Source organism: Alligator sinensis, unplaced genomic scaffold (assembly GCF_000455745.1).
Source record: "Alligator sinensis unplaced genomic scaffold, ASM45574v1 scaffold886_1, whole genome shotgun sequence".
Taxonomy (NCBI): domain Eukaryota; kingdom Metazoa; phylum Chordata; order Crocodylia; family Alligatoridae; genus Alligator; species Alligator sinensis.
The window spans coordinates 443712-470600 of NW_005842040.1; the positions used below are offsets into that span (position 1 = coordinate 443712).

A 26889-nucleotide genomic window follows, 5' to 3' on the forward strand; every position below is an offset into this window, starting at 1 on the left:
ACCTGCTGATTCGCCAAAAAGAAGGAAAGAAAGAAAAATAACCCGCTCTCCCTGGCCCTGGGCGCGGTGGTGCTTTTTGAGGGAGACGCAATAGGAATAAACTCGGAGAGGGTTGCTGGAAAAGTGGGGGAGGGGGGTGTTCTCTGTGGAAAGTGCCGAGGCGGAAGCGCAGGTCGCTTCCTCCCCTGCTCGGCGCTCGCCCCGCAGCGCGGCGTCGGGGACAAAGGCACCGCAGCCGAGGCCGGAGCTGGTGAGTGCTACCTGCCCTCCCCCTCCGCCCGCATCGGGGCCCGCAGCGCGGCGGCTCTGCCAATAGGTGCCCCTCCCCCCACGCGCACCCGGGAGGGAAATCCTCCACCCACCCCCGCCTCAGCAACTCTGCCGGGTCCGCAGATTCGCCACGGCCCGGCCGCGCCTGTCCCGCCCAGGAGCCGCCAGGCTCCCGCCGCATCCAGCCGCGCCTGGGGGAGGCTGGGCGGAGAAGCGGAGTAGCCACAAAGGTCGGGGAAGGGCGGCAACTTCGTGTGTGGAAAGTGCCGGGGCCAAAGCGCAGGCGGCTCCGCGCGGCCGGGACAAAGGGGCTGGGAGGGCGCACTGTGCATGCGCGGGACCCGCCCGGATCTGTGCTTCAGCCGGGCCCAGCTGCAAAGACAGGTCGGAGGGGGGAGGGTCTCTGGGTAGGCCTGGGTCAAGCCGGGAGGAAGTAGCCCAAAATGGGGGGTGGGGGCTGCTCCGCCCCATCTTGGAATGGGCGGTACCAGGTGATCCTACCCCTCCCCCCACCGCAGTTTGGCTGGAGGGAGTGACCCCCAGCATCTTCTGGGTTCATGTGAGGTGCAGCACCCAGCTGCTGCCCTGGGTTCCCTGCCCTCACACCCCACCTGGACACGTGGCTGGGAGCTCCCTGCCTGTCCCCTGTCCCACTCTCCAGGGCGCTGGTGTTCCTGGTGGGAATAAAAACCCCTAGTTCAGAAATAACACACCTGGGTGGCCGCCTCCTGACTGAGCAACTACAAATGATAACAATAAATCCAAGTACCTGTGTGCATCCATTCGATATGCAGATTCTTTGGCCTTATCGCCCCCAAATGTGACAAGTTTCAGGATCTTCCTGCTGCTGCAGGACAGGACCTTCCTTTACAATAGGATGGGGGTGGGGGCAGGGAAGCTATTCCTGTCTAGCCATGGCCTGTCTGCCCCACATCTACTGCTGGGGCTGCCAGCTGTGGTTTCCATGCCTGGGCAGGGCATGCTTGGCCAGGCAGATGGGATGGGACCACAGGTAGGCAGGAAGTGGCAGCCAGGAGCGGCCATGAGCCATGATCCACTCTCCACACATCCCTCTGCCCTGGGCCTTGGCCCTGTGCTGTCACCACCCCATGATCCCCTTCCTACTCCCAGATGCTGCCCGCCACCAGCCCATGACCCCATCCCACCCACCCAGCCAAACCCACCCTCCCAGAAGGGGTCCCAGGTTAGTCTCCGTGGAGGCCCCACCCACTCTGTCCAGTGCCTTTGGTGGTGGGTGTGGGGCAGACGAACCAGGGTGCCTGGGCAGCAGAACCAGGTCCAGCAGCAATGGTGACACTAGTGGCAGCAGCCAGAAGGAGCCACCGATGTGGGGTCTGCTAGGAAGTGGAGTCTGGCCACTGCCCCTTCCCTTCCCCCCCCCGGCCACACCTGGAGGTGGTAGGACCAGCTGCATGCGCTATGGCCTGAGCTGACTTGTGCCTGGGCTGGGTGGTGCCAAGGGACCTGCTGCAGGCCGCGTAGAATCCCTTAGCTAGCGGATCTGGCCGACAGGTTGTATTTTGCCCACTCCTGCAGTAGGGATTTTTTTCTGTTTTTGTATGAGAATAGGAATCAGGAATTTCAGCAGTAATAGTTGGTGTTCATGGTTGTATGGGATGGTTTGGATAGGGGTGATCCTGTCTCAGGCAGGGGTTTGGACTAGAATCACTAGATGATCTCTGGAGGCCCCTTCCAGCCCTACTTCTCTGTTACTCTGACAGGGCTAGGCCCAGATTTTGTTGTCCTAAGTCTTCAAGGGGATATTTCTCATGCTGAAAGTTAGTACGATATTGCTGTTAGTTTATAGAGTATTTACATTCTTTGAGCTCATGTTTATTAGTGGTTGCATATGCCAATCTCCCCATGGTTATTTATGGTCTTGTATCTGACACTGTTGGCACTTGCTTTTTCCGTTATACCAAGATTGAAAGACACCATACACGCCTGCTTGCTCCTTCACTACCATCAGAACTTTGAAGCCAGCAGTGAAGCCATATCAGTGAAATCCAACACACAATATTCTTAATTTTTTGAAACAGTAATACACAAAGACATTTTTTTTTTAATTTGAATGAGCTTCAGTTAAAGCATCCTGCTGCCATTTTTAAATGTGTGGAGGCTTAATACATGTGACACTGCAGCGTTTTAACTAAAACAACTCTCTGGGAAACAATCTTATTAAAATGCCCATCCATGAACACGTGTATAGGCAGCCATGATTTTTAATTGCAGTATATCAGGGTGTCAAATTCATCTTGATGTGGGGCTCTCAGGCTAGAACTAGTTGCAGGGACAGCAGGGCAAGCACCATCAGGGAGCCAGGGGGCTTAATGCAGCTATCACTTGCCCCCTGCTGCTGAAATAAATTTCCACTGGGACTCTGTATTCCAGATTTTGATAGTGGCCTTTACTCCCTTTTTCCTAGCCTGTCCAGGAGCCCTGTGGGCCAGATGAGACAGCTCTGCAGGCCATATGTTTGACATGCCATCAATAGATACCTTATGATGGTATAAGTTTAAAAAATAAAATGAAAATAAAGACTTATGTTTAGTGTTATGGTGTCCTTTTTTTGTCTTTCAGCATAACAATTATAATGCTAGCTGACTGAAAACTTGTCCAGTCCATCAAAATGTCAAGTAAGTTTCTGGATTTTTTTATTTTTTTATTTAAGGAGAGCTTGATCTAGTAGCCCTTCCTTACGCGATTAATTCTGTTGTTGTCACATAATAAATGGCTGTGGGATCAGGCTCTTTTTAAAAGGAATAGAAGTCAGTCACATCATACGCGCATTTAACTTATGCGAATTCAACTATATGTGGGGTGGGAGTGGGAGTGGAGCTTGAGTTTGCACACAGCACTGCTGCTTACCTGGTGGCCCATTATGGCGGTGACAGCCACTGCCTCCAAAACCTCCCGCTGTTGCCATGCAGCCGTGCCCAGAGCTGTGTGGCCAGCCGCCGGGTGGCATCGTGGTGGTGGCCAGGCGGCACGCAGCCATCCCCGCCACCACCCCACGCTGCACCGCTGCCACTGGCCGCACAGCTCTAAACACGGCTCCGCAGCGGCGGTGGGAGGTTTTGGAGGCAGAGGCAGTCACTGCTGGCACAGTAATTTTAACTATACATGATTTTCGCCTTACGCGCTGACTTTAGAACCTAACCTCCACGTAAGATGCAACTCCACTGCACTACCGAGTGCAGTAATTACTGATGAACCATCAGTTAGTTGGCCCTGAATCCTGCTCTGGTTACCACTCTAAATGTCCAGTTGTGATTATAAAATTTATCTTGCTGTTTCTTGAAGCATACATATACATGGAAAAACTACATTTTATTCTGTCTGTTTCCCCCTAAAGAAAATCTAGTTAGCTATCTAGTGGTCATGTATACATGTGAAATTAACACAGCTGAATAAACTCCAGCGCAGTTCATGCTGGAGTTTATTGCTCCCAAGCACAGCATTTACATGTGCGCCCAGGACCATAGTATCTTCAGCTGGAGTGGTGCAGCCCTGGCTGGGAGCCCTAGGAGTCAGCATGCCAGCCCGGGACTGACTGGGGCATGAGGGTGCTTCAGTGCGGGGGCCTATGTGGCAGGCAGCCTCTCGCACTGAAGCACCCTCATGCCCCAGCCAGGCCTATCATCCTCTACATGTGCATTGCAGTGGGGTAAATAACTCCACTGTAGGATTGTACTTGTGTCTGGAAGAACTATTCTGTGGCAGATTTAATTAGTTTACATCTTCCTAATAACACTGCACATGTAGACAGTGACATTTTATTCTGGAGCTAATTAGTCCATAAATGTCTCATGTAGACACGCCCAGTTTCTCCTCATTTTCTGTTACTATATTTCTCCTTGCCCTTATTTTAACTGATTGCAGATCAATACATTTGCTATTTCCTAGTATGTCTGAATAAAAGGTTAGTAATGCAGCAGTGGTGATGCTTTCAGTTTTTTCTTATTTTGTTGTTGCCCCTTGTAAACTATGGGGCAAAGATCTCACCTTTCTCTTTTTTGCCAAATCATTTTTAAATGATTTACACTCTTTTAAGTGCCATATACACGGCTTAAGTTGTCAAGAAAAAACGTATTTATTTTCTTTTGTCTTTAAAACAGAAAGGCCATCTTATGCCCCACCTCCTACCCCAGCTCCCACAACCGTAAGTATAGTGATTTTTCTCATTAACACAAATGTGGTAACCTGGCTTTAAAGTAATTTATTCACTGGAGGCATCTAGTATTTAAAATACTGTAAGTAAAGATTATTAAAAATGATGCTCATCAATTTAGTTTAAATTAACTTTGATTTTAAAAAAGGGAGGGGACCAGGTAAGATAAAGATCACTCTTTTTTATGGCCAAATCCTGCAAGCATTAAACTTAAAACCAATGAGACTGCTTATATGAGTAAAGTTAAGTATATGTGTGAGTTTCTCTGAGCTTTTGCCCTGAAATTATACCCATAGTATGTGTTGCTAGGAATATCAGAAATGTATATGTGTTTAATGTTGATATAGTGGGATATTTATAGTGTTTACAACAATAACATACAGATGAAGTGTCATAGTTCATTTAAAATTTTCTTGCCTTTGAGAGCTTAACAGCTTCCCAAGTTTTCAAGATGAATGTTTGTATTTCTTTTTAGAGTAGTTTTACAATTGTGCTTAAAGTTTATTTTTAGCATTATGTAGAATTATGCACATTTTCTTTATATTGTATCAGAATAATGAAACCCTCTTCATGAAATGTTGCTACTTCATTGGAAACCATGAAGGGATTAGTACTCTGTCCTTAGTATGAATATAGTTCAGTTCATAGTACAGAATGATGCCTTTTTAAAAACATTAATTGTAATTTTGGATCGTGCAGCGGCATATCTGAGAAATTAAGGACTTTTGTTTGAAAATACACTAAGATGTTGAGACTTGCATACCTGTAAGATATTCTACAAATAGTTAGTGTTTTCTAATAACATAGTAAATAGTACATCACTCAAGGAGTGCTTGCACTCCTAGTGTAACTCGTATCTGAGGACTGGAAAACATTTTATGTATTTCATTCAAACATCTGACACACTGTGAAAAGGGGTAATTACCTCTGTTGTACAAAAGAATAAATTGAAGCACAAGTGAAATTGCTTGCCTAAGGAAATTTCAAAACCTGTATGCATAGTAGTGCTCTTGGTCTGCAAAATTGAAAAGAAGTAAATCCCATGATTTATGATTTTGTTAAATGAAAATTAAAGAGGTTAGAAAATACTTCTGGTGTTACCATAGAGTGTATTCTTTTCTTCAGATAAATTTATTAACTTTGAATTTTATCTTGCAAATATTATCTTGCAACTATTCCATTGTGGAAGTAATTTGAGATCATGTTTTCTTTGAGTTTTGTTTTTGCTCGTATTTGGTTTATATTAATACTGAAGTTAATGGGATAGGTTTCAATCCTGTATCAGATCGGTATAGTCTGCTCCCTGCATCTGTGTGGAGCACCATTGACTTCAGTGGGACACTGCATGGATATAGAATTTGTTAATTTTTTTAATCTACACGTACCGATTTTTTTTTTGGTCAAATAAGCAAGTCTTTAGAGTACATGAGATTATGACCTCAGATCCACGAGTAGTGTGTGCACTGTACTACACGCATGTCTTCTCTACTACTCAGTGTACTTAATGTGCAGTTTTTTAGATTGTAACATGGGCTCTGTAAATATAGAATGAAGTGGACCTACATGTTTTCTCACTCCTCCACAATCAGCTTTGATTTTGTAGTATAGAAAGTATCATCAATCAACATCAGTTGATTCATTGTATATGAAATAAATTTTCTGTTGTGCTTTTCTTGTATTGAATTTGTGTCTTGTAACAATAAATAGTTAGGTACATGTAGATTACTTTGTTGCCCAACTGTTTTGTGGGAAAGACCTAACTTTACCTACTTGAACATATTCTGTATTTTATAATGGTTTGTACTAAAGTAACAGCTTACTGAAAAATGAATTTACGTTTAGTAGTTACTGTTTGGGTGAATGGCAATTGCTGTCATCCACTGAGAGACTTAGCAGTATAATACTAATGTTTGGAGCTTGTCCGTTAAGGAGTAATTCTACTACTGCGTTTGCATGTCAAAGTGAACTAACTACACTGTGTCTATATCCTCACAATGAAGAGTGTACAAGTTAGGTGTACTTTGGTTTAAAAACTGTTTTTGTGCTCCCTTTGATATACAGCCTTTCTATCTTGATTCTTAGGGATGTTGGATTCAATTATGACTTTATAACAAAAGTTGTAAAATATACCACTGCTAAAGCATACTTTGAGACCCCATGTGCTGCTAACCAAGGCCAAAAAACTACCTAGTTTAGACTACATACTGCATGATTGAGGTGTGGAACCACCAAGTACCAAGGTAGAGCCTGAAGAAACCTAAAATTCTGTAAAGTGAAAACTGTAGTGGTGCTCTCATCTCCCTGTAGTTAAGACTAGGGTTACTGTTGAACAGTTGGGCTTTTTTGCCCTGAACAAAGACATTGGGCAAAACTGGGGAACATGGAAAAGGGGCAAGACAGAAATTTAATCTGAAAACAGAAAAACATAGGACCATCTGGCTTTTTGGTCACGATGAAAAATGTAGAGTACTGTGAATCCCTGAAAAAATGAAATTGACCAGCAATATAGGAAAGACAAAAAATGACCCCCTGAAAATAATTTTCTAGTACGGGTATCAAGATGTATTATTTTGTAAGTGTTTTAACATTAATAAAATAATAAATTGATTAGATTAAATGTAATCTGTAGTTTCTAATATGTATATTATATTGCAGTGTTTCTCCAGCCTCCAATTCTGCAGGCTGCCTCATAAGAAAAAAATACCATGTGGGATCACCACTCCCAGGCTCCTAGTGCCTAGTTCCCCAAACATTTAATTTGGCAGGTCATCAGGAAAGGCTTCCATATACCACTAGGGGTACATAGGCTGCACTTTGATTGCTACTACCATAATATTAGTTGTATTAGTGTAAGGTTTTCTGAAGAGAGGATAGATAGCCTGAGCTTTTGCTGGTGTTTATGGTAAATGATGGTATTGGTGATTTCTGCATAACTTGTATGCAGTGTGCTGCCACGTATGTTAAGTTCTGTTTTCTTTGAGTGCTACGTTCCTTCTATTTTTTGGTTACTTTAAGAAATGCTTGCTAACATTAATAGATGCACAGGATTTGTGCACACTTTCTTGAGAAGATTGCACACCTAATAGTAGTAAACAACAGCAGTTACAGGTTTGTAGTGACATGTTTGGCTAAAAATCCTGTTTCCTTAACAGGTTTCAATTGGAATAGGTTTTACATGTTGAAGGGAAATCAACTGCTACACCTCATTTGCTTTGTTTAAATTCTGGTTGCTTTTGCATGCCATATTGCAGATCATTTTCATTTCTGTGTTTTCCTCGTTTGAGCTCATTTCTCATTCGTGTTTTTGTCTCATTTGTTTCCATCAGCAAATGCCCAGCACACCAGGGTTTGTGGGATACAATCCATACAGCCATCTGGCCTACAACAACTACAGGCTGGGAGGGAACCCGGGCACCAACAGCCGGGTCACGGTAGGAGAATCAACTATTACATCATCCGGCAAACAACAGGAATTGACCAGAAATGGCTTTAGAGTTAGGTTCTTCTGAATCTTGGCTGCTGTCACTTTTTATAAAGACAGAAAATTAATTTTGATTTTTTTTCCTAACTCTTCCCTCTTTTCTCCCTCCCCTCCCCCCACCTCCTTTCATTGTGCAATGTTGTACTGGAACATGGGCTTCTATTAAATGGAGCAAAAAAATACTTATTATTTCCATCTGAGAAACTTTCAAAAAGAAAGGCTTTCCAAGATTTGAAGCCTCAGTGGTTTCTGCATGTTTAAGAGGTCTTTTTAGTCTGTGTGAGAATCATATGCTCATTTTGGAGGGAGGAAATTACAAATTTTATTGAGGCTGTTGGCACAAAAATGAGGACAAAGTAAGTTCCAATGCAGAAATTTTAACAGATGGTTACATGATACTGTTTAGCAGTGCAAGGGACCCAGTTCCATTCTCTAAGTCTGTATAGTTAGTTTCGCAGTGATTTCTCCAACCAAAGAAGTGATGTTGATTGGATCTGAAGGGAGCCTGCTTCCTCTCCACTTTGGTTACCTGTTAAATAGTTGCCACATAACCCTTCAGGGAATGTTTGGCATGAAGTGGAGGAAATGTAGTGATGTGGGAAGAATCCTCTGAACTATAAGAAAGATACAGAACACCTTGCACATTCACACAAGACAAAAACTAGACTCTCACTAGTCTCTGCAATCTTTGCAATTCAAATGGCCTTATTAATTTTTATACTTTTAACCTTTTTTGCCCACTGATGTAAACATAAATACTGTGCAATTTCTAGCCACTTTAGAATGCAGTATTAATAAGATTTTGTCAACTTTATAAATGTTGCCATTTAATATAATAGCCTCTTCATCCCTCTGTAATGAAACCCTTTCTTTAAATTAAAAATCAACTGATAAAATGCTTAAATAAGAAACTTCTTCCCCCATAGTGAAGATACGAGCCGGAGCTTAAGTGAACATAGGGTCTGAATTCATTTTTCTTATTGAATACACGAATAAGGTTTTGTCTGAGAACTTTCATTGTTTCTGTATGTCATAAGCATAAACAGCTTTCTCTGCCATGCATATATCAATATATGTATGGAATTTTGTTAATTTAAAAGCATTAAACAATTTCAGTTAATGTTTTTCAAATCCATCTGTGTGTGTATATATGTATACATTTAGTAATGCGTACAGCTCATATACATTTTTATATTTATATGGAAGTATGTATGCATTGTTTCATAGAAATTCATAAATGTAATGAAACAAAAATATCCAGATAAAAATTTTGGAAGTAAAACACTGGATGTTGTTCTGTTTGGCCTGTTCTAAGTGCTAGTCTCACCCTTTGGCTAAGATCAAGTGTAACCATAACTTGTAATCCTGGAAACTCTTAATGTAAGTACACTTCAGTTTACACATGAGAATAGTCCCATTTCATTTAATGGAACTACTTGCATGTGTAAGAGTTTGTAGGATTGACGCCTTCAGAATCTACCACTGTTACCAATAATATGATACCAGCAGAACTTTCTAGAAGATGCAAACCCTGTCTTGTTATAAGGGCACTATTTCTAAATGAGATGCTTTGTAGACTGGGGGAGAAGAACAAGTGAATGCTGCAGTTTTCAGTCAATAACACTGATTGTTTAGTGTCTTTTTTTTGAGTGCAGGCAACATACTTGGCGTTGTACAAACGTAAAAGAAGACAAGGTCTCAAGGAGCTCACAGTCTTAATTTGGACAAGGACAGTACAGTTTGGATACACACAATGCACAGGTTGAGGGATCAGTTTCCTAGTAGGGATGTTTTTCTAATTAATTTTGGATTAGCTCCAAATTACACTTTTCCATGAAAATGTTTATGGTATTTGTAAAGGGATTTGAGAACAAAAGAATATCCCGATAACGTACTGTTTCACACTTTCTCCTTATCTTTTTTCCTACAGTAACTTCTTTAATGCTACATTTGTCAAAACAGGTACAATAACAGTCACTCATCAAAACGAAGAAAGCAACCTAATGGGTCTAGTGCTTCCAATTAAATTTTTAGGTACTGCTTTAAGGTTTTTAAGAAGATTGTCCCCTACTGGATTTTTACACTGGAACCTTTTACAAATTGATGCTTAAAGACGCATTTAGAGGGCGGGGGGAAACATGGCCAGATATTGAGAGAGCCAGTTATGGTACCTGTTGTTTTTTTTTTTAGATATATATATCCACATAATGAGCATGTTCCCACATTGCTATGTATTGAAGTTACCCAATGGTCACATTAACAAATGGATTTATCCGGTTCTTTTATAGGCTTCTTCTGGTATTACAATTCCAAAACCCCCAAAGCCACCAGATAAGCCTCTGATGCCCTACATGAGGTATAGCAGAAAGGTGGGTACACAATGTTTGGCTTTAGGTTGAATAAGTAGTATTTAAAAGTTAGTCTTTGTGTGTGCTAACAGTTGATTGCTGTTGTCATAGTTCTATCTTCTAAACATTGTCTTCTAACGCCTGCAGAACTTATTCTTAAGGGGAGTTTTAAAACACAGTTGACCTCAGACTAATGGCAAGACTGGTCTGTGTATATGGTTGCCACCTTCTGGGGAAATAATGTTCTTTTAAAGTGTCATAATTCATTATCATTGTCCCTGCTGACAAGGATTCACCCTGCCGCATGCAGCAGTTCCTGTGACTAACTGGCAGAATATTTCTTGATGCAGAAAGTACTCCTTGTGGTATAGTGGGCTTGGTACAATGCTGTAGCTGGACATGAAGAGTAGCAGTGAGTGGACTTTGTATCTCTCCTTCTCCGACCTAGCCTCTGGCACCATTTGCTTCATTGTTCTATGAACTGACAGGAAGTGGGAGATTGTCTTGCGGAGAGTCTGGAATCTGATTGGGCATGGGGAGGGCGTGTGATCCAGTCTCGAGGAGTGGGTGAGCCAGAAGGAAATGCTTCAACTTCTGGTAAAGTACCTTTACCAGCAAGCCTGCCTTAAGGCAAAAAATCAAATGAAGTGGCATTCTCCTGGCAAGAAATAACACTATAAAGTTAAAAACTTCTTGTTGGAATCAGAACTTGTTGGAACTCAAATTGATCAGCAAGACTGAAAAGATTTGAAATATTTGCTGAATACACTAAGGTCCAAATTCTGATCTGAACAGTTCGTTGCCTTTTGTCATATATCTGAACACAAATACTGCTGGACGTGTTTATGCAGTAGCATATTTAATTTTTTTCCAGAGATGAAGTGATGTGCATTTAAGAAGAGAAATAACAGGGTTAAAAGCAAGATTCTGATGAAACCGAAGCCATTATGAATAAATCAGTCAGTTGCCTTTTTCAGTACATGACTTCACTACTGTCTTCCTGCCCCAGAAAATAATCAACCAAGTTTAGTGAGATTCGTTCTTAATGTAGCCTTGTTTTGTAGTGCTGTTTCCTGAAAGAACGCTAAGATGACAATATAAAATGTTTAATATGGAAGTCTTTAGATATCAGTAGTAAAGCTCCAGCTGTTTCTGTTAAGGTTTGGGACCAAGTGAAGGCGTCCAACCCTGATTTGAAGTTATGGGAAATTGGCAAGATTATTGGAGGGATGTGGCGAGACCTCACTGATGAAGAGAAGCAAGAGTATTTGAATGAATATGAAGCAGAAAAGGTAAATGGAAGAAATCTGGGATGTTAATTACCAGTGATTCTTCTAGGAACTGGTCTGAGAAGAAAATTTATCTTTCCTGTATCGTGGTGTGTATGAGACACTCATGAAACCATATGTATATACCTCAAATGGAAATAGGCAGACAAGGTTCCTTGGGTGAATTTGATATCTTTTATTAGACCAACCCAAATGGTTGGAGAATAGTTATTAAGCAAGCTTTCGGGTTCAAAAACCCTTCGTCAGGCTCAGGAAGCTGCAGCAGTTGGTGTGTGCTCTTCCTGGATGGAATGAAAAGTAAACAAGCCAGGGGCTGGGCTGGGCGGGGGAGTCAGTTGCCAGGCAGATTATAATGTATCAAAAATCCAATGTCTATGTTTAGTCCCTGATCTCTAGTATCCAGCAGGTTGATGAAATGGAGCTCATAGGCTCGTCTCTGGGAAGTGTTGTATAAGTTTCCCTTGAGGATCGGGACTGAGAGATTGGAGAGAGAGTGGCCCTCCTGTGAGAAATGTGCCCCCACCGGTAATTGGGTATTTCTGTCTTTGATAGATTTCCTATTCAATTCTAAACCTTCCCAGACTTTATTGTCATCAGCATAGTACCTTTGAGTGCTGTTTAGTTCCATTTAAAGCAAATATAAATCTCTAAAGCAACCTTACAGGTTTATTTTATTACGTGTTTGCACTCTTATTGAACATATTGTAATGAAATTTTATGGTTTTGTAATGTGCGGCTCTGCCCAAAAGCATGCACAATAAGAATTAGTTTCATGCCCTTCATAGATTGTAAGGCTGGAAGGGACCTCAGAAGATCATCAGGTCCAGCCCCCGCACCAGGCAGGATAGACAAGTGGGGTCAGGTGACCCCAGCAAGGTGACCATCCAGTCTTCTCTTGAAGATCTCCAGAGTACGTGATTGCACCACCTCTGGAGGGAGCTTATTCCACAGTCTGGACACCCTGACTGTGAAGAAGTTTTTCTTAATGTTGAGCCTGAAACAGTCTTCCAGGAGTCTTCCTGCTAATTTATCTTGTTTCCATAGGTTTTAATGACCCCTCTATTTTAATAGTCTTTAATTTTGCTGTCTGTTAGCCATTCCTGGTAATGTCTCTCTCTCATTTTACAGCCCTATGACCTTTTTTAGCTCTAGCTGGCTAAAAACCTTAACTCAGGGGTAGAAATGACTGACAGTGAAGTATTAGAGGCACTGTCAAGACACTAAAGACTGGAGGTTTTGTTTTATGAATTTGAATAAGAGATACATTTGACTACAGGGCTAATGAAACAATATCTTTTGACAATTTTGACCAATTTTTGCTTTAAAAAGCATTTTAAGCAAAAGGGACAAGAAAAAAAATCCAAATGTATTTCTAATGTACTTATTTCTATATTATCCAAGCGCCAGTGTTCATAGTTCTAGTAGTAGACTACAGTATTTCAGCCAAACCTGCAATTATTCTTTCCATGAATTCCATTACTGCTAATGGTTGAAAACTTATCTGTGTGCCTGTAGTATTCTTTCTTCTGGGAAACTCTAGGATTCTTTCCTAGTCAGATAAACTTGTCCATCTTTTGTAAGGATGGACATAGGAAGAGTTATCCAAAGGCAATGGAGAACTATTTGCCCTTATTCGCACTGAGCATTAGCTGCAGTTAGTGTGAAACCCATATTCTAACCTACTCAGCCCTGATCCCAGTCACCTAGGATAGATTTAAAGGACCTCCAAACATTGGTCAGAAGTTTTTATTTATGGTCAAGGTCTGTAGTTTTTCTTGTAATCTTGGTGGAAATGATTTGATGGTATTGTTGAGTTTTTTGGTGAAAAGGGGAGTAGGATCTTCTTGTAGTTCTTTGTAGTAGGTGGTGTCAGAGAGCTGTCTGTTGGCTTCCTTTATGTAATCCTCACGGTTTAGGATGACTATGACTCCTCCTTTATCTGCTGGTTTTATTACTATTTGGTGGTTAGATCTTAGAGATTCTATGGCCTTTTTCTCTGGTAGAGAGAGGTTGTTGTGGTGGAGTGTGTTGCTGATTATTTCATTGTTCATTCTTTCCCTGAAGTAGTCAATGTAGCGGTCAAGGTTAGGGTTTCGTCCACTGTGAGGTGTCCAATCTGATGTTTTTGGGGGGTTTTTGGCATTGATCTTTTCTTGAATGTTGTCAGAGGATGAGTTGTTGTTGGGAGTGGGTTCAGTTTGGTCGTGGAAATATTCTTTGAGGCGCAGGCGTCGGAAGAATTCTTCTAGTTCTCCACATTGAAGTATTTTATTAGGGTGTTTTTCTGGACAGAAATTTAGGCCTTTAGAAAGGACAGATTTTTCAGTTTTGGTAAGCGAAATATATCCTCATCCACCTCTTGGATTTTTACTAATTGGGCATCAACAGTGACTGGCCAGATGTAGACCCAATTCAAAATGAAAGGTGTATATTTGAGTGGGAATTTTAACTAATTAATGAATGGATTTGACTGTACAACATCAGTGTTGAAAAAGAATATCTTAACACCCAAATCCTCTTTCAAAACTGGTGCTCTGTAAGTACTGCTGTTCAGTCACTTAGGAGTTGGCTTTCATGGTATAGCTTTGCATAATTCAACACTGACAATCTCATTTTTGATGGGAAAATAAAGTATCATTAGTTTTTTGTTACCTATCATCATAGCAGGTAAGTTTTTAAGAGTTTATTCTGTTGTTTAAAAGAAAGTCCAGGATTTCTACTTAATTTTTATCTTAATATAAAGGACTAATTCAACACTTAGATTGTAAGCTCTTTGGGGCAGGGACTATCTTTTTGTTCTGTGTTTGTACAGCACCTAGTGCAATGGGATCCTTGTCATCTGACATGAATAAAAATGATAAGGACACCTCTGGGTATATAAAGAGTTTCATATATCATTATAGAGTAACTCACATCATCTTTTGAAATCAAAATAGACATGTTTCAAAAGTAAGAGTTAAAAGAAATGAGCTGAAAGGGAAAGTAAATTAACAAATGTGTAGGAAGTGACACAGTCCTGCTACAAGAAGCGAAAGAATGATATGGCTGCAACATTATGGATCGCTCCAAGTTGGGTAAGGGTTGAAGAACTCAACAAAAAAACTCCATTGCCACTTTAAAAAAAAAAAGTCAGAAGTGACTAAAATGATGATTGTTTCTATAGTAAAAAGCAAGTGCTGAGAAGCATTGGAGCCAGAAAGGTGAGGAGATGAGGATCAAGGCAAACACAGAATTTCTTGTCACATAGAGAAATTGAAAGTGATTGAATCAGAAATGTAGGTTGACTGTAGATAATTATAGAAAAAAAGGACGTAGTGATTAAACATTACATTTTTATTGTATCAGTAAGGATTCAAGTGAAGATAGCATGAGATGACCCAGAAGTAACCTCTTCCTGGAACTTGTTTAGGAGCTCCCCAGTTGGTCACATTAGAGCATCATAAAACAAGAGTGATGTGAAGAATTTGTGCACATATCTGAAAGAGAAATGGAAAGTGGAAGGAAAGACCAGTCATTTATACCAAATAGTCCTTTTGCTTATAAACATGGGCCAAATATTGCAAAGTAGGATTGTTGAGACACAGTGTTTCTTAAGTACAATAAAATAATATCTGTCAAATTTCAGATAGAATACAATGAATCTATGAAGGCTTACCATAACTCACCTGCTTACCTTGCCTACATCAATGCAAAAAGTCGTGCTGAGGCTGCATTAGAGGAAGAAAGCCGACAAAGGCAGTCACGTATGGAGAAAGGTGAACCTTACATGAGCATACAGCCAGCAGAAGATCCAGATGGTAAGCAGGAAGATTTGTATACACCTTCAGTGAGGCATATTCTCCTCCTAATGACATACAATCTAAAATAGGATTGTCAAACTTATGGCCTGTGGAGTTGTGCTGTGTGGCCTTCAGAGCTTGTAAAGGGGCCAGGCAGGCATCCAGGGATGGTGAAAGCAGGGACCGAGCCCTCTGCCAAATGGGTCAAGCCCATTTGGCAATATACAGTGGCAGAAGGATGAGTAATAGCTTTATTAACCCCATGAAGCTGTTGCCTGTCCTGCCACCATCTCCAGATCCAGCCCACAAGTGTCATGGTTCAAATCTGAAGATCTGGCCTGGGGGACAGAGTAAATTTTCACAGCTGTCTAGAGCAAGGGTCAGGTAGCTATTTTATTCTCTTAATAAGAAAACATTTCACCAATATTCTCCTGGCCTGTAATGAGAAATACTCATTTACTGTTTCAAATTTAGCAACTGGGTGTTGCTTTTTTAATCTGTGAAGTACTTCATAAGATTTCTTGATTCCTATTTGAAAGGAATTTTGTCAGTTAATAATGGTTGCATATAATTCTGATGGGATCTATTGGGAATTCCATCATAGTAGGCTTGCACTTCATTCTCAAAAAAAAAAACCTGCTTCTCTCAATCTAACTGGTTTTTAAAGATAAGTAGCACTTGCTGTTGACAAGTTAATGAGAAAAGTGTTGAATTTTGTTGACTAAGAGGGGAAATATTCCTATAGCTTCTGCATTCCACCCACTGGAAAAAGTCATAAAGATAATCAACGTGTATTTTAAAGGCTTAAGATGACCAAATAAAGTACTTGCTTGTTGAAACCTGAGGGTGAAAATGTAGCCAGATGATTACACACATTTTTGTTCAAGTACATCCTTGAGATAATTCCCATGTCAGGTAGCACTTCTCACTGTGTGAGGTCCAGGCTGTGTTAAACTTGTGGGAATGGAGCAAATTTAGTAATTTACATTTCAGAAGCTGATGCTCTACCTGGCTACCCCGAGCCAGATTCAACCCAGGCATAACCAGCTGCCAAAACCATTTCAGTGATTTGTACCTGTTATGTCAGGGTTGAAATGGGCTACCAGTATTCTGGATGAATGCATATAAATAAGAAGTGGGATTTGAAATTCCACGTTGAATTAATGTATTGCCATTTTGCAAGCCTTGGTTATTGCTTGTGGGGTTTGGTTTGTTTGTTTGTTTGGGGGGGGTCCATTTGCAGTTCCGAATGCTTTAGCCTGGGACACACAGACAATAGTATCCAGGGGTTGGAAACAAGCCACATTGCTTCAAGCTATAAAAAAGCCTTGTATTATGTGGATAATTAACCATTGCAGTTTACTTAGAGATGTCATTCTGTAATTTGAAATCTTTAAAGCAAGATCAGATGTCTTTATGTGGTAGCTCAAAAATGAGATATGAGCTATCAGTGAACTGCTGGTTGAAATTCCATGGTACAATATATGCAGGACTATATTGAACTATAATGATCATTTTTGGCCTTAAAATCTAAAAAATAAGTCAGCACGTTTCTTGCTACTTTACAGATGTGTTTCCGTTTTCAGTTCATTTAATAGTTCATACTTTGAAATGTAAAATGGAATATTTCTTTACTGAATAAGCCATTTCTTGACTAGTCTCAGTCAAAATTGGACTTTTCAAAACATTTCCTTACATCATGCACAACTTATCCCCTGAAAGGCCTTTTCCCTCCAGTTTTGTGAATGGGGGAGAAGCAATCTCAGTCTTGACTCCATAATTATATAAAATATGTGAAGTTAAACATACACCTTCAAGGTTTGTCTAAGCAGAGATATTTAGGAAGATTAATTCAAATTAAGTAAAGGTACATATTGAAGGTATAATAGTAACAATTCTATGGACAGTCTTAAACTATGTTAAGGCCACTAGTATTTTTTCTCTTTGTCTGCACAGAGGTTTTAACAAACCCTTTTGACTAACCTAATTATGGGGAGGAATGAGGGGAAAGAATGTCAGTGAAACACAGGGAAGAGGGAGAGTAGAAAATGAATGTTAGGTGGACCATTACCCTTTGACATGTTTTGAACCCTGGGATACTAATATGTTGGGAGCTATTGAAAGGGAAAAGTGGTTTCATAATTCTGGAGAGTTTCTTCTTCTGGTACAGATTGTCAAATTTGATTCTAATTATAAAATGGAGTATCTAGTATATTCCATTAATACCTAGTTAATACAGCAATTTTGCAGGTAGTTAAATAATACCATCCTTTAAATAACATTGTCTCTCTAAACTTAACACTTGACATTTTAATCAGGAAAATTATTTCTTTGGTCTATCATACGTACCTTCTTTGGGCTGTTCCTCTTCTAAAAATGTGTCAGAAAAGTTTGTCTTAGGCTTAAGACCAAGCCTTTATCTGATATATTCTCCTTTCTGAAGCAGCATATAAGAAACCAGCAATTGATATTTATCTTTCATCTGGTATACATTTTTTATTAATTACCAGTGGGGTACTGTTACTGATGAATTGTCCATTTGTGTGAAGACAAGGTTCCTTGGGTGAATTTGATATCTTTTATTAGACCAACCCAAATGGTTGGAGAATAGTTATTAAGCAAGCTTTCGGGTTCAAAAACCCTTCGTCAGGCTAAGGAAGTTTCAGCAGTTGGTGTGTGCTCTTCCTGGATGGAAGGAAAAGGAGAGGAGCCAGGGGCTGGGCTCGGGAGTCAGTTGCCAGGCCGATTATAATGTATCAAAAATCCAATGTCTTTGTTTAGTCCAGACAAGGTTCCTTGGGTGAATGCACTTAAGAGAGTAGTTTTATTAATTTAGAATCTGTCCCTTCCATTGACTTCAGAGAGAATACAGGTGCTCAGCTCTTCTAAAAATAAAATACTTCAGGCTTTAGGTACAAACTTGATTTTCATGCAAATCTTGTTTTTAAACTTCTTTGGATATAAACTCAACACTACGTTTATATCTGATTATAGTGAAAGCTTTGTTATCCGGCATGAGTGGGGTAAGGAGGGTGCCAGTTATCTAAAAATTCTGGTTATCTAAAAATTCCAGTTATCAGCAGCAGCCCGCCCTGTCCTGCACAGATCCAGGGGCACCCCCCCATGCCTCCTGGGACATGTGCAGTGGCTGTGCAGAAGGAGAAAGCAGAAAGAGCCCCCTGCATATCTGAAAGAGTATGGGCAGGAAATTCCGGTTAATAGAGTATACCAGTTAGTAAAATGCCAGTTAACACAGCTTTTACTGTATTTTACTTCGAATTAATTCTTAGGTCATAAACTTATTGATGGCACGTTAGCAATTGTTTTGGTCCTGATTGAATTGAAGGTCGGTGATGTATATTAAGGGTGCAGTTTAATGAGATTTTTTTCATTCTGTGTTGTACTTGGATCTTCTGATTTGTCAAATTCAGCATTTTCATTTCAGATTATGATGATGGATTTTCTATGAAACACACAGCAACAGCTCGTTTCCAGAGAAACCACCGTCTAATCAGCGAAATACTGAGTGAAAGTGTAGTGCCCGATGTTCGCTCTGTTGTCACTACAGCTAGAATGCAAGTTCTCAAACGTCAAGTGCAGTCTTTAATGGTTCATCAGGTAAGGAAGAGTTATCTGAAAATGATTAAATATAATGGGTTTAGGCTGTACTCCAAGTCTCAAATCATCTGATCATCTACATGAATATACTTGTTGGTTGTCAGTCCTCTGAATGTTCATGTGTCTAACCTCTTGCTGGCTTTTGGGAGAGGCAAAGGGTGAGGTCTAATCTTCTATTATTCTAATGCTTCATGTAAAATTGTGACCTAATACCAATTAAAGACAAAATGTTGTAATTGAGCTGTAGATTAACTTCTTAAATATCACGGCACTTCCAGTTACAGTCTTCTGTTAGTTTTGTTTCCCTTGAGCAGTCTGTTAAAGAAGCACTTTGGTGTGTGTGTGTGTTTGTGTGTATTAACTAACTAAAAAAACAAAGGCAGGAAGAGAGACGTGCAGCTTGTACGTAGATAAAAGACATAACATTGGGAGAGATTTGGCAAGGTCAAGAATGCAGAGGAAATAATTTCTTCCTTCTTTTAGAGTAGAATATATATGTATGGCACATGCCACTTCAGTGAAGACTGCAAAGCTTTTCAGGTCAGGTGTTTGTTGTCTTTTGCATCTGTAAAAAAAAAAAGTGCCTTATATTTACAACAATGTAGAAACCCATGTATTTCTAATTTTTGGTTCTTTTTTTAATTCACATTTCCAGTTTAACCACTAAGCTTCCAATAAGAAAATTCAGATTTAGCATAAGGATGTTCATGTGCATATATGTGTCTATATTAAAAACAGTGGTCTAAATTATTTGTTTGCTTCTAGGCATTTTTGTCTAGTATTGAATACTAAGTTTTATAACCTAGTTACTTTTATTTCCAGAGGAAACTGGAAGCTGAGCTCCTGCAAATAGAAGAGCGTCACCAGGAAAAAAAAAGGAAGTTCTTGGAAAGCACAGAATCATTTAACAATGAGCTGAAAAGGGTACAACTCTGTAAAATATTGTTTTAAAAGTCCACACATTACACAAGTCTAAAGGAATCTTCTTTGCAACTTCTGTGCAGTTCTGTTATATACTATATTTTTTTGCATATATCCCACACTTTCCCCCCAAACCAGCTAGGAAAAATTGAGGTGTGCATTATATGTGAGGAACAGAGATCTCCATGGGTGTGGCAATTTGGTGGGGGGGCATGGGAGCAGGCAGAGCAGCGGCAGCATTAATTGCCATGGCTCATAATTAATGCTGCTACCTTTCCCTCTCCAAGCCCCAGATTAATAGACCTGTGGGTAGGCACCCTCCATTCTTCCCCATCTCCTCCCCAACCCTGTCCTTGATCATGATGGCATGTGGGGTTGGTGTACTACTGGACTTTACACATCAGGTCAGACCCAGCACATGATCCTGGACCTGGCATGCCAGGTCTGACCCCACATGCTGGCTTCAGAGGCATGTGCTGGGTTTGACCCCATGTGCTGCTTTCAGGGCTGCACACCAAGCCTGGGGACTGTATGCTGGCTCTGGAGCCACATACGGGGTCTGACCCCTTAGGGTGTCTTTGGGGCTGTGTGTTAAGCCCAGGACTTTGTGCTGCCTCTGGAGCCACATGGTTTGACCTGGAGGTGGCACATGGTCCTAAACTTGGTGCATAGTCCTGGAGGCAGCATATGGGGTTACACCGAGCCTGTGGCTCCAGAGCCAGTGCAGGGTCCCAAACTCAGCACGCTGCCCTGGGCCTGGTGTACCAGTTTGGTCCATGGACCCAACGGGTGCACAAGGCTTGCAGCAAGCTTGGCTCCCTAGCTGCTGTCACTCCTTTACCTTGACCAAAGATTTTGTTTCTTCTGGCTCCCCTTCAAAATCAAGGTGCATGCTATAGACAGGGGCATGCTGTATGTAAATACATGCAGTATACCACGCTTCTGTTCTGCAATGTGTTTCAGTGCACCAATGCTAATGAAAGCAGAGAATACAAACAGTCTTGGTTAGAGGACTTCTCAGAATGCAGTTGATTCCATGTTCCTGCCATGACCCAGTAGGGTTGTCAGCCAAATTAAGTTCAAGCAGCCTTCAGTCTGCTCTAACACGTTTGAGGAGGCCAATACTGTGGTCTTGGGATCGAGGAGGAGTAAAGGTGGGTTGAAGCCACCTCTTGGAGTGTGTGCTTCAACCTGCAACAAGTAGCCATTGAATGTAGCCAAGGATCAAAGGTAATGCTGGATTTTATGTTGTTTTTGCTGGGTACAGCTCTGTGAGAAATCTGATGTTACAGAACTGCTAGCTGTATTTTCCATTCTTGCCCAAACCATGGTACAAATAGTATGATGTGTGCAGAACTACTGAGCTGTAGATGAGGATTTCCTGGTAGTGTTTTATTTTTCAAATATCTTTTAGTAGGCAAGATATTTCTGATTCCAATGTGCTAAGCAATGAGAGCGACATGCAGGATTGGTAAAAAGGTTTTTTGCTCTTTTGATTGTTAGTTATGCAGTTTGAAGGTGGAAGTGGACATGGAAAAAATTGCAGCTGAAATTGCCCAGGCTGAAGAGCAGGCCCGCAAGAGGCAGGAAGAGAGGGAAAAAGAAGCGGCTGAGCAAGCAGAGCGCAGTCAAAATAATGTAGCTGCTGAGGAAGAGCAGGCAGCTAACAAGATGGAGGAAAAGAAAGAAGAAGAGAGCACTCCCATGGAGACAGGTAACTGCATGGGAAGATGACCTCTCAAATCTTTACATATCAATTAGGGATGTGAATGGTTAAACAAAGTGAATGGTTTAACTGATAAACCCAGTGATAATCAGTTACAGCTTACCAATTATCATTTAGTGGAGGGTGCAGTCTGGCATGGAAGTGGAGGAAGGGAAGCCCTGCAGTGCTCCAGCAGGAAACAAGATGGTAGAGGAGGCAGAGGAGAGGAGCGAGAAGGAGAAGAGGGGGACTAGTACTAGGCCTGTGCGAAGCAGCTGGTATTCACTTCGGATTCAGATTTGGCCGATTCAGGAGATAGTGATTTGATTCGGTGGTTCGAATCACTGTCCCAAATCAAGTCAGCCAAATCTGAATCAGAGATATAGCCACCGCTGAATTGGCCGAATCTCCAAATCTAACAGGCCCCATCCCCCACCAACTCTCCCAGCCCTGTCAGTGGCTGCCCTGCCCAGCCCCAACATCCTGGCTCTTTAAAAAGAAAAAGCCCTGTACTCACCAGATGCTGGCAGATGAGGGGCAATCCCCACTGCCTTACGCTGCATCGGGGGGCTCTGCCACCAGCCCCCAGAAGTCCTGTTGGCTGCTGCAGCAGCTGGTGATTGTGGGGCTTTTAATTTTTTTTTTAAGGGCCAGGATGCTGGGGCTGAGTAGAGCAGCTAGCAATGGGACTGGGAGAACGAGTGGGGGATGGGGGCTCATGGCAGAGCCCCCCACACAAGGCAGTTGGGGTAAGCGAGGATCTTCCCCCCACCCCTCCCGCCAGGCTGGCAGGGCCCGGTGAGTGTGGTGCTTTTTTTTTTTTTAAAGCTGGGGCCAGAGGGGACAGCCATTGACAGGGATGGGAGAGTGGGTGGGGGTTGGGGGGTGCTCAGTGGGGCTGGGGGAGCAGGTAGGGGATGGGGCCTGGCAAGGGTCCTCCCATGGTCCCTTCCCCCATCCTCTAGCCCCTCCCCCCCTCCCCTGCCTGCATGGAGCCTGGGTCCAGCTCCCTGCAGTGGCAAGTGGAGACTGCCCGAATCTCTAAATCTTTTTTGAATCGAATTGATTCGGAGGCTTCAAATCAATTCGGACCTTTTTATTGGTCTCCCGATTCGATTCAGAGATTTGGCCACCAAATCGGGCCAAATCTCTGAATCAAACCAGAACCCAAAGCTTCATACAGCCCTAACTAGTACCAGTGCAGCCACTTTCAGCCTCCCTGCCTCTTGCCATGAGTAGCCTGGGTTCCAGGCAGGCCCATTCTGCCCACCATGGGTGCAGAGCCTCCTCCACACCGTGGTGGGGCGGGGAAGGTTTTAGCCTGGAGCTGAGCCTCAGTGCCCATCCCTGTGCCTGGCCAGATGCAGTGCCTTCTGTTGCAGCTCCTGCTGCAGCTGCTGGCAGTACCTGCATATGCCCCCCTCAGCTGGACCTATGGCAGCTGCAGAGCCTTGCAGAGGCGAGATGGAGGTAAGGGAGCACACAGTAGCTCCCTGGGCCTGCAGCTTAGCCCTATGGTGCACCCCACCGACCCACCCAGCACATCATGAGAGCTGCTGAGTCCCCACCATATCTCTGGGCTGGAAGCACCCCATATGGGCCAGGCTGGGAGATGCCATACCGATTAATCGTTTAACTGTTTTAATTACAGCAGGTTAAACGGATATTTTCTAAATCCATATTTACATCCCTAATATCAATACAGCAGGCAGGATTGAGGAGGGGAAGGTTCTCCTTTAAATGCTTTCAGATTTTAAAGGGAGGAGACTGTTATTAAAACCAGAACACTGTGTAAGGGTGTCTGGCACACTCAGAAAAAACCTTATCTTGTAAATCTTCCTATATGTAGCCTTAGACTGTAGTCATCAAAATGAATTGAACAAGATGGAGAACTCTTGTTATGCATGGGAAAGAGGTTGGAGGGAGCCCTCAAATGGCTTTTAGCATATGTGGATAGCTGCTTTCCCTCCATGTGCCAAGCTACTTCAACCTTTGCACAGCACACCAATGCTGAACTGGCTTGCCACACAGAAAGCAATAATTCTGGCAGAAAAAATCTAAATTACTTTTTAAGTGTAATGGCAGCCATGTCTCAAGGACATGTGAGAGTGGTTAGCAGGTAATGCAGTGGCAAGCTGAAGTTCTAGTGCTTTAAGTTTTACTCCTTTCTTGTGGCCACCATTCTGAGATCTAGAAGCTATAAACAGCTTCTAGGAAGCAGCACGAAAGGTGCTTTTATAAAAAAAAATGTTAAGTTCCTTCACAGATGTTACACTTAAGACATGATTAACCATTTAATCATGTCTTTAGAAGTAACCTGGTGACACGTCCATGCAGTTAATGGCATGAACAGAATAAGCTCAAAGTTAATACACAAAATGTGTGTGATGATAGCTTTGTGGCTGGTTCCCATCATGCCTTAAATTGAATGTGTGAAAAATGACTGGCAGCCCCAGCTGTAGGAGCACACCAGAACAAAGGGCTCCAGTGGGCTCCCACAGCTTGAGAGTAATGATGCTACTTGCTGGTGCAGGGAGAGCCTGGGGTCATGATCCTAGGTTCTGCCTGCACTGGCAGTAGGGCATGATTAGGATCTGATCCCCAATCTCATAATCGTGCCTCCTGCCATGAACATCTGGCATGGCAAGATTGTGGATCAGGTCCAATCACATATCTAACTGAATGTCTTGTCAGCAGTCTTATACGAGTTAGTGAGGTTTTCCAGAGCAGTGCCTGTAAATAGTAAGCAACCAAGAGAAATACTTGCTATAAAACAATATTAAAATTATTCTTGCAGCTGTTTGGACTACCTCATGGCTTTCCATCTTCTAAATATATTTGGGAAGTCCTAATAATTGAAATGAAAGTGTTTTCATAAAGGAAATGGCAACTGTCGTGTTTGAACACAAGAATGGGACAGGAAGCGAGGGGTTTAAATTGCAACAAGGGATAGTTAGGTTAGGTATTAGGAAAAACTTCAAGATTTCTTATGTATTGGTACAGATTACCTAGGGATGTGGAATCCCCTACTATTGGAAGTATTTAAGCACAGGTTTAGACAAACACCTGGCTAGGCTAGTTAGATATGGATGGACAGGTGGGTGGACTAGGTGACCCCTTCCAGTCCCATTTTCCATTTATTCTATGTATAGTAATATAAATGACACTGAAAAATGTCCTATTGCAGAAGAGCCTCATCCAGAAGAAAATACAGAAAATCAGCAAAATGGTGAAGAAGGAACATCCACTCCAGATGATAAGGAGAGTGGCCAGGAAGGAGTGGACAGCACCGCAGAGGAAGGAACAAGTGATAGCAACACAGGTTCAGAAAGCAATAGTGCAACTGTTGAGGAGCCTCCTGCAGACCCAACCCCTGAGGATAGTGAGAAGAAAGAATAAATATTGACTCATTCCATGTGTCTCTTTTTAATGAAGTACTGTTTTGATTTTAAAAATGTGTTGTGCGGCTTTTGTATCTTCCTGTCCATATCAGTTGTCACCAAAAGATATTGGGTATTAACCACTGGGCTGTCATTTCATGTCAGATACCAGCATGGCAACCTAAAGGGGCCTTCAGGGATGGGGGATGTCTTAAAAACAAACTAAAAAAGAAAACACGGAATTTGTTTTTAACTGCTGCTCTATAATATGTACAGTATTATTATTTTATTTCCTCCCCAAAAGAAGCATTCCTCCCTCCTCCCCCATTTACATAAACATTAGATTATTACTCCCACTTTTTTCTAACTCAGATTCGTTAGATGACACAGTTGGAAAGTTCTCTCTCTCTCTCTCTCTCTCTCTCTCTCAGTATCAACTCCTACTTAGTAAGAGACCAATTAAGCTGCGGTTTAAGTCTGAACTTTGTATGAGGGTCATAAAGCCTCTGTTTGGTTGACTTAGTCTCAGGCATTTTCCCCCAAACCTATCATCATGACCGTTAAAGGGAATGTTAAATGTAGACTGAGGAAATTCATATTCTAGCCTTGGGTGCTAGTAAGTAACACTGAATTGGCTTTTTTATTTGCAGTGTTTGCACTCCTTTTTGTACAAAAAGCTCAGGTTAAGACTAGAATTTTCAGATGCCTCGGTGCAGTTTGCATTGGCATTGACCAAGGAAGGTTTTCTACTCAGTAGGTTCCAGGCCATAGTCAAGAAATCAGACCTCGCATTGCATAAGTCTCTCCATAGGTTCCTTCCCTTCCCTTGAGATAAAGTATCTTAGACAAGTATCTGGTTAAAATAATGATTTGTAGTTCAGGTAATTCTGTTACAGTGCTACCTATGTGCAAGGAAAAAACATAAAATACTAAAAACTAGCACCAGGGCATACATTCCTATGGTTCTTGAGCCTCCTTTTCTTTTACGAACTGAAACATCTTGTTCTTCAGCTGTTGCTTACTGAAATTTGGCTTTAAAAGGTTATGAGGAGTCTTTCTCGATTGGGCTGTAGGATTTGGTGTTAAATCTTTTAAGTATGGTCTTTGCTTCCCCTCATACTGTAACAGTATCCCTTTTCACAAGGTGGGAGTGGGAGGAAGGTGGATTGCTCTCTAATCCACATCACTTCTGGACGTGGATTTCCAAAGGATTAGAAGCTCAGTCTCCTAGAAATTACTTGGATATATTATGTTGAAGGCCCATTTCTTTTCCTCATCAGTCTTCATTTTTCATCATTTTACCCCTGTGCTCACTAAAAATGTCTCCTTTAGGACAACTTTATTGAAAAACGGGGCAAAATGCAAAACAAAGGAATATTTAGATGCTACATACTTGCTCAGGCTGTGTTGTGAATGCAGCACAAACAGTTCATAGCAAATAGCAGTTTTGCTTGCCTTGAGCTTTCAAATCTCTAGCAGCTGTATGAAAATATTGAAAATCTGTGTTGTGGCCCAGTTCAAACAGACATCCCCTCCAAAAAGCTGCTTGGTAATTTTTGATAAATAAGGTAGACAAGATGTTTTATAACTGTTTCCAACTACAAGAGAACACAAGATGCATTCGCTTCAAATATGTTTTTAAGGAATAGTGGTGTATCTGATAGGATGTTGCTTTTTTAAACCTGTTCTTTTTTTAAATGGTCTACACACAATAAAAAATAACGTGGGGTTTTTTTTTAAATTACGGTGGTTTGTACTACCTATGCGCAAAGACATTAATTATGTTTGATATAAACAACTTCCACCAGCCTCTTTCCTTTTTAAATGAGGTGAACTAAAATTTTAAGCTCACTATATGAAAGCCTCACTACTGTAACATTAAAAGCAAAAAGCTTTGATGCAAAAA

At 41.6% G+C, this 26889-nt stretch overlaps 1 protein-coding gene across 4 annotated transcripts; it reads left to right on the plus strand.

Annotated features, from left to right (window-relative positions):
• The first annotated feature begins 23 nt into the window (after positions 1 to 23).
• Positions 24 to 26889, plus strand: SMARCE1 (SWI/SNF related, matrix associated, actin dependent regulator of chromatin, subfamily e, member 1). Of its 4 annotated transcripts, none has more exons than XM_006022529.3 (11): positions 24 to 250; positions 2872 to 2927; positions 4410 to 4453; positions 7789 to 7956; positions 10232 to 10312; positions 11452 to 11583; positions 15206 to 15377; positions 18805 to 18977; positions 19800 to 19901; positions 21402 to 21612; positions 24791 to 26889. In XM_006022529.3, exons 2-11 carry the CDS (start codon positions 2921 to 2923, stop codon positions 25000 to 25002), a joined length of 1302 nt encoding a protein of 433 aa, XP_006022591.2. In that variant the 5' UTR covers positions 24 to 250; positions 2872 to 2920; the 3' UTR covers positions 25003 to 26889. The 4 variants fall into 4 exon arrangements, with proteins under 4 accessions (XP_006022591.2, XP_006022589.1, XP_025058706.1 ...); XM_006022527.3 differs by having other exon boundaries at positions 25 to 250; positions 7789 to 7893; XM_025202921.1 differs by lacking the exon at positions 24 to 250 and adding an exon at positions 441 to 500.